At 33.3% G+C, this 7592-nt stretch overlaps 2 protein-coding genes across 2 annotated transcripts; one reads left to right on the top strand and one right to left on the bottom strand.

Moving 5' to 3' along the window:
* Positions 1-240: 240 nt before the first annotated feature.
* Positions 241-5403, bottom strand: LOC122595696. Its single transcript, XM_043768123.1, has 6 exons — positions 5287-5403; positions 3258-3335; positions 2569-3050; positions 2174-2362; positions 1423-1718; positions 241-1298 (listed from the first exon to the last, which is right to left on the bottom strand). Exons 1-6 carry the CDS (start codon positions 5401-5403, stop codon positions 241-243), a joined length of 2220 nt encoding a protein of 739 aa, XP_043624058.1.
* LOC122585197 (delta(7)-sterol-C5(6)-desaturase-like) lies at positions 5281-7268 on the top strand. Its single transcript, XM_043757308.1, has 3 exons — positions 5281-5632; positions 6409-6714; positions 6820-7268. The coding sequence occupies exons 1-3, from the start codon at positions 5407-5409 to the stop codon at positions 7110-7112; spliced, it is 825 nt and encodes a 274-aa protein (XP_043613243.1). The 5' UTR covers positions 5281-5406; the 3' UTR covers positions 7113-7268.
* The last annotated feature ends 324 nt before the right edge of the window (positions 7269-7592 follow it).

Below are 7592 nucleotides of genomic sequence, written 5' to 3'. Positions count from 1 at the left end.
TTTTTAAAGTAATGATTATGTTTTTATTAATGTTTAACCAAAATTAATATTTTAATGTTTCATTTTTTTCCATAATTTATGTATCAACATGATAACATAAAAATATAAAAATGTAAGGTTTATTTTAATCTCCAATAATAACAAGATAAAAGTATAAACACTAAAACAATTAACAAAATGCAAAGGTTTATTTTAAATTTCTAGTAATAAAATAATAAAAGTACAAAAACACTAACTTAATTAATCAAATATATTAATAACACCACTCCCACGACGACAAAGACTGATATATACATCTAGACGCGACCTATACATGATTTCCCATCCGGCTGCACACGGACCATGGTGAAATGTCCAATATGGCGTGATAACAGGCATTGGGTACTCGTCTTGTAACTCCACCATGACAAAATGTGATTCTCCATTTACAAGGGCAATTGTAAGAGCTCTGTGATGTTCAACATCTTCCGGACCACACCAAAACGGAAAAATCGTCGTAGTGCCTCTCTTGTCTAAAGAATGGACGATCACACCAAGTTTATTAGCAACTAAAACACCTGCCTCGGGCATTTTCATCCAATGTTCCGGTGGACAAAGGGAACCAAAGAAAGACAAGTCTTGATACATTGAATTTATATCGGTAACAAAAATCCTCGAGTATAAATCATATCGATTTTGCAACTCTTCTCTCATTTGTTGCCGAATGTACTCATAAAAATTGTCTTCATTAAGTCCAAGACAAACAGCTAATGCTCGATATCCACAGTTTTCATCACCGAAAACATTTTGTATATTCGTAATGTATGGATGAAATACTTGTGGAATATCGTCCATTAAATTTGAACCACACTTCAGTGGCGCTTTATTTAAGTCCAACATGTGTGGACCCTGAAACTCATATGGGACCTCGTTCAAATCTATATTTGGCTCCTTGTTCAAGTCAAATTCAAATGTACTTTGTTTGGCAGGCTCCTTAATCGGCTCAACAAAATCGGGCATGGTTGAACAACTAAATCTCGTTGAACAAAACTCGGTACGCTTTTTTTGTTGCGATTTCTTTGGTTGTCCACGAGTTTTATTTTGAACTCGAGGTTCCCGAATGTCAGTTGTATCTGGACTGAAAATATTCATCAACTTTCTTAACCAACTTTTTTTCCCAACTTTGGACTGCTTGTTGTAGTTTTCTTTAAAATGTTGCAGTACATCATCACAGCTAACATCGTCTTTTTGCGTAGATGATGGTGAAAGATCTAGCTTCCTCCAAAAAATGTCAATCGAATCCAAAGTAATATATTGACCTATATTTATATATAATTAAGTATTACTTCATTTAAAATTTTGTAATAAATAGTTTAAAATAATAAATTGCATGTAAATGAGAGTACTTACGTAAACTTATATGCATTGAAAGTTCGCACGCACATGGTAACCCATAAGCAGTGCGAAGTCGACAATCACAATCTCCCTTATGATCCTTCCATCGCTTACGATCCTCAAGAACTTTTTTGAGAGCCTCATTTGAAACAAAACCACGCAAAAGTTTGAAATATCGTAGATTATGCTTATGAATGCGAACGACTCTACTATTTTCCAAGCTTTCTTTGATTAATGTTAGTTGCGACTTCACGATTTCGTCAATACAACCTAGAAGTCTATCCAAACTACATTTTGCATTCTTGTCCATATATATCTTTAGCTTTGCATGTTGGCTCTCTACCCTATTAGTTGTGTTATTTCCAAAGTTGAGATGTTGATCAATCCAAACAGACACAAACATTTCCTTGTATTTGTTTAACCAACTTTTATTATATAATTTAAAACTCCTGAAATTCAAAATAAACTTGTAAGATATATATATATATATATTATGTATATATAAATAAATCATATATATCAAATAGAAATGCAAATATAGTAGACATACGTGGATAATTGATCAACAATGACTCAAATTTATTATAATTGTGTGTGTAGGATTCCAACGTTGTAGATTTTATTAGTAACTTCCATAATGAAAAAAATTCTTCCAAATCATGTAATAACTTACAAAATTGTCTACACCTTCCAATTATATTCTGCTCAATATGCCACCTATAAAGTAAATTTAAATTTTATTTTAGTAAGTATAATAAAATAAATAAAACTAATAAAAGTAAATAAAATAATGTGGTACCTGCAAAGTAACTGAGCGGCATCGGGAAAAACTTCATTGCATGCATTCACTAGTGCCATCTCTTTATCTATAACTATAACCCGTGGGAGCATGCACTCGTCTAGTGTCAGTTTTAGACAATCTAAGACCCATTTATAGTTAGCTGTCTTTTCGCTATGGATAAAAGCAAAAGCTATTGAAAATGTATTGCTGGTTGAAGTTACGCCAACAATCTCAACGAAAGGCATATTATAAGGGTTTGTTTTGTACGTGGCATCGATAATCAACACATGTGGAAATGCACGCCAGATATCAAATGATGTTGGATGAACGAAAAATAAATTATCCAACTCATTTGACTCAGTTGTAGTAAATTCGTATACATAATTGTTAGAATGCAATAGGGACATGAGAACCTGCATTTGAGATTTTCCACCATGCGAATTTTATTGCGTGCGTTGTAAATAGTCTTGGGAGTAGACGCATTACTTAAATTTCGCTTCTTAAGTAGCGATAGAATATTACGTGGTGGCACATGCATCCTTGTTAAATCTGCAACATAATTAAATTCATCCGCGGAAAGTCGCTTTGCATATGGATGACCCTCCATAAACAATATAGGTCGATGGTTGTGTTCATCACATATCACCCTTAAGATCCAACAATCATATTCATCTGAATATCTTCCTTCTAATTCGAATGGACAATTAGTTTTCCTGGTGCCAGTATCTTTACTTGAATCCTTATATTGATATTTGCCGCCACGTTGACATTTGAGTAGAACCCTATACACGAAACCACAAGGTCTTGGATTCGACCTTTTTGTTACAATGACAACACCAAGTGAGTATGCCAACTTTTGTACCCAATCGATTAATTCTTCACGAGATCCGAACACCTACAAACGAGTTTATATGTGTTACTTTTAAATTACAGTAAACTTAAAAATAATTATTATAATAACAAATGCTTTTATTAATAAAAACTCCATGTAAACATATGAAAATAATGATAATAAATGCATATAATAATAAAAGATTTACAATAACAAAACTAAAACATAAAGTAATAAAAATAAGAATAAATTTTTTGATAAAAGTTATACCTCATTAGTGACAAATTCGGGTGTTCTAATAAAAAAATCATCTTCACCACTTGAATCATATTCGGTAGAACCTGACATCTAAAGAAAACAATATAGTATAAGTTATTGTAAAGATTATAACAATAGTATAATATCTACAAAGATAAGAAGTGTACATATTTAAAATAATATTTTGATTGATGTTAGCTAAAACAAATATATGTCTAAAATAATGTTAGATCGATTAAAAAAAAATTAATAAAGTTTAACCCCCTAAAAAAAGGGCTTCCACGTCTATATAAAAACTTCCCATTCCCCATATAATTTTTTTTTTGAAAGGCTCTCCATATAAATTTTAACCTACAAAAATTGCACTTTCATTCTGAAAAGAAAAAGACTTCCATTCCACCCCTAAAACAAAAATAAAAATTGCACTTTTATTTCTCCCCTAAAAAAAGCCTCCACCCCTCTCCCCCAAAAAACCCTTCGGCTGCCACACTCTTTTTCCCCCAACTCCGGCAGCCACCCTCTTTTCCCCCAACTCCGGCCGTCTCTCACCATTGCCGCCCCTTTATTTTCTCTCCCTTTTCAGATCCGGCGATTGGTGGTGGTTAAGTTTAGATCTGAAAGGGCTGACGGTTTAGATCTGAAAGTGGCGGCGGTTGGTGGTTGTTGCTAAAAGTTGCGGTTGTTCGATTTGAAAAAGGGTGGTGGTTTAGATTTGAAAGTTGCGGTGGTTGGTGGTGATTGCTGAAGTGGCGGCGGTTAGATCTGATAAGGGGTGACGGTATTGATTTGAAAGTGGCGGCGGTTGGTGGTGGTTGCTGAAAGTGGCGGTGGTTGAGGGTGGCAGGAGGTGGTCGAGACAGGTGGTTTCCGGAAAATATGTATTTATATATATATATAAAGATCAAGTTTTATATTGCTGGAAAATAGTTCCTTGCCGGAATTTTCGCCGGGAAATTTACGTTTCTTTTGTTTTTGCCGGAAAAAGGTTGCTTGCCGAAATTGTCGTCGGAAAACAGATGCCTGACGGAATTTGGTTACTGTTAATTTGTTTTGTGAAAATGCTAGTTTTAATTAACTATTTATAATGTATCTGATTTGTTGGTTAGTCTATGTATTTAATCTCATTTTCTAACTGTATTGTATTGTTTCAAAATCTCAATTAAATTATATCTCTTTTTAAACAAAATCATGTTTTCCACAATTTGACTGCCTGGGATAAAACTAGAATGTTTAAATTTTAAAGTTTCTAACTGTATTTTATTCTTTCAAAATTACTACTTTTTCTAAACAGGTATTATAAATAAAATGTTTTGTATTTAATAAAATTGAAAAAGTAAAAAATGTGACATTAATAATTTAGAAAACAAAAACCTACAAAAGCAAAAAGTTGTCAGAATATTTTAAATTAAATTAAAAAGAAAAAAAGCTAATTGACTTTTGGATACAAATAACACCCCCTATCCAATATTTAGCCTATTTTCCATGTAATTGAGTTACAAAAGCATTCTCTTAACCTTTTCTATGTTATGCAAACTTTATATAATATTATATATATATATATATATATATATAGGGTAAGGTTTATGTGGCTGTTATACAACCAAGGTTTATGTGGTTGTTATATTGATGATGGATATACATTTTTTACCCTATTTACTAATTATGTTATTAGTATGTTTTAGTAATTGTTTTTTATCTAATATATTAAACTTCTAAACTAATTATTTTATTTTCTCAAATATAATTTTGTATCAATTTATTAAAATCGATTTTTAAAAACTTACCCGCGTTTTTCGCAGGATAAAAATCTAGTATGGTCTATAAATATTGAGAGGTGATCCGTACGTTACCGGTTTTTGGTGATACACCACCAAATATGTTTTATGCTGTTATACAATATAACACTCTAAAGCACAATCAGAAATGTATTGGCAAAAATTAGTTGTATACAGGTCGCTTCCCAAAAATATTCCTTCACGTTGGAAACCTAAAGCATCTTTAACTTTACACCTTTTGAAAAAGAAAAGACTTGCACGCTTACCATTCCCTCTGTCATCATCTCTTTTGCATTTTCTAACTTTCCACTTACCTGACCAGACAGACACGGTTGGTTGACCACCGCAGCCGTACCATTGGCCGGAATCTCATACAACCTCATCAGATGGACATCGACGAAAACTACTTGGTACATTTCACAAAGGAAACAAACTTATACAACCAAATGGTGCTCGGAACTTTACTGCCCGGTCAACTATGGACCCCACTCCCACATTTCTTTCAAGCCTGGCTGCGTTTATATCTTGCTGCCACCCTTTGTTACTTCATCTCCGCTGGCCTTTGGTCTCTCTATATCTATCATTTTAAACGTAATGTTTTTCTCCCTGAAGGTCAGTCGCTAATTACCATCTTTTTCTTTTTAATTATATGCTATATATATATGTATAATATAGTTTTTAAGTTTATTAATTATTCAATTCATTATCTCGATCGAGACGGTTGGGGTTTGACTGTCTACCACGTCTTACCTCCTCGTACCCCACGTGTCCGTGCGATTTTGGTTTTGGTATTGTTGTTGTTTGATATATTTTATTATTAATTAATTGTATGTTTGACTTATGATTCGACCCACATATAGATTTCTGATGTATCTATTTTTTCATTGTCCTTTTTTTGTTCTCTTCATTTATGTGTTTTGTTTTCTAGCTTATGATCGATAGTGATCGATGATTTGGAAGAATTTTAAGATGTGATCTGTACTTGTATATCTTGATATGATATACGAGTATATTTTCACCCCATTTTTAATAGTTTTATTTTATCATTTAAGTGTCACTTTCAAATAATTCAAGGTAAGTTATTTCAAATCAATAGTTTCTGTGCGTTCGATTAGAAGTGCATGCTGTCTAGTTTCGAGTTCACTGAAGTTCCCGAAATAGTAATGAGGGATAATTGGGGGCAGAAGGTTACAACACTATTATTTTCTTATAGGAGATTAATTAAAGTGAAAGATATATATGGTCTGCAAAATGCTAATGCATTATATTTATCTGTTTTTTAATCTATGTAACTTGTGGTTATACAAAAAAAATTAAATTTAAAAATTTTTCTTGTTACTGAAGAAAATAATTCTACTAGTGTTTTATTGATAATTTTTGGCTTGTAGCTGCTATGCCTTCGAGAAAAGCTATGTGTATGCAAATGTATGTTACAATGAAGGGTATGCCATGCTATTGTGCTCTTCCTGCGATCTCCGAATTCATGGTTGAAAATGGATGGACAAGATGTTTCTCACGGGTAAGTGACGTCGGATGGGCTTCCTACGCTTGGAATTTGGGTCTTTACTTAGTGATTGTCGAATTTGGCATCTATTGGATCCATAGAGCGTTGCATGATATTAAACCTCTTTACAAATATCTTCACGCTACTCATCATATCTACAATAAGCAGAATACGCTTTCCCCATTTGCTGGTGAGCGCCCTTTTGTCTAGATCCGTCTTACTATCTAATTAGGCCTGTTAAATTAGGAAAAGACATTCTAATTGATGTATATTGTATAATATGTGTATGTATCAGGGCTTGCCTTTCACCCTCTAGACGGGATGTTGCAGGCGATATCACATCTGATTGCTCTATTTATCGTCCCCACGCATTTGATGACCCACATAGCTCTGTTATTCATAGAACTTATGTGGGCTATTAATATTCATGATTGCATCCATGGGAAACTATGGCCGGTAATGGGAGCTGGCTACCACACCATTCATCACAAGACATACCGTCACAATTATGGTCATTTCACTGTTTGGATGGACTGGATGTTTGGTACCCTTCATGATCCTTCGAAAGACGAGGCTAAGATTATTTGATTATTGATATATTCTTTATGTTAGTTGGAAGCTACTTTTGTAATTCGAAATATTTATTTCAGTGATATGGGTTGTCACCCCACAGTAAATGTTGTGTGACTCGTGACAGTTGAATTAGTTTTATTCTTTTGAACGGCGAATATTATTTTATTTTTACTTGCATTCTAAACTCCAAACTAGTCCAGTACATCACTAAATACAGTGATGTGAGCGATTGAACTTTGGTCTTTTCCCCAATAGCCTATACCATCCAAATGAAGCTGGAATGAAGATAGTTTAGTTACGTTCATTGATTCTCATGGCGGAGAAGAGTCTATCTCTTTCCATCTCTCATAGTAGAATTTGGATTTAGTTTATCTAATCAATTGAAGTATTTAGATATTGAAGTCTTTGCTGGACAAGATCTATGTTCTATTTTTCCTTTTTCCTGCTTGGATTTTTGTTAAAAACACGAGTGCAACCAACATTTTGTATTCATTC

Source organism: Erigeron canadensis, chromosome 1 (genome assembly GCF_010389155.1).
Source record: "Erigeron canadensis isolate Cc75 chromosome 1, C_canadensis_v1, whole genome shotgun sequence".
Classification (NCBI taxonomy): Eukaryota; Viridiplantae; Streptophyta; class Magnoliopsida; order Asterales; family Asteraceae; genus Erigeron; species Erigeron canadensis.
The sequence above is the reverse complement of the archived record's forward strand: the minus strand, read 5'-3'. Positions and strand labels throughout refer to the sequence as shown.

Coding starts and splice junctions, on each gene's coding strand:
- LOC122595696 (XM_043768123.1), bottom strand. CDS start 5,403: ATGAGGTTGTATGAGATTCCGGCCAATGGTACGGCTGCGGTGGTCAAC. Junction 3,336..5,286: donor AGATGATGACAGAGGGAATG/GTAAGCGTGCAA, acceptor TGTTTTCTTTAG/ATGTCAGGTTCTACCGAATA. Junction 1,299..1,422: donor CACTGCTTATGGGTTACCAT/GTGCGTGCGAAC, acceptor ATATAAATATAG/GTCAATATATTACTTTGGAT.
- LOC122585197 (XM_043757308.1), top strand. CDS start 5,407: ATGGACATCGACGAAAACTACTTGGTACATTTCACAAAGGAAACAAAC. Junction 5,633..6,408: donor TAATGTTTTTCTCCCTGAAG/GTCAGTCGCTAA, acceptor TTTGGCTTGTAG/CTGCTATGCCTTCGAGAAAA. Junction 6,715..6,819: donor TACGCTTTCCCCATTTGCTG/GTGAGCGCCCTT, acceptor TGTATGTATCAG/GGCTTGCCTTTCACCCTCTA.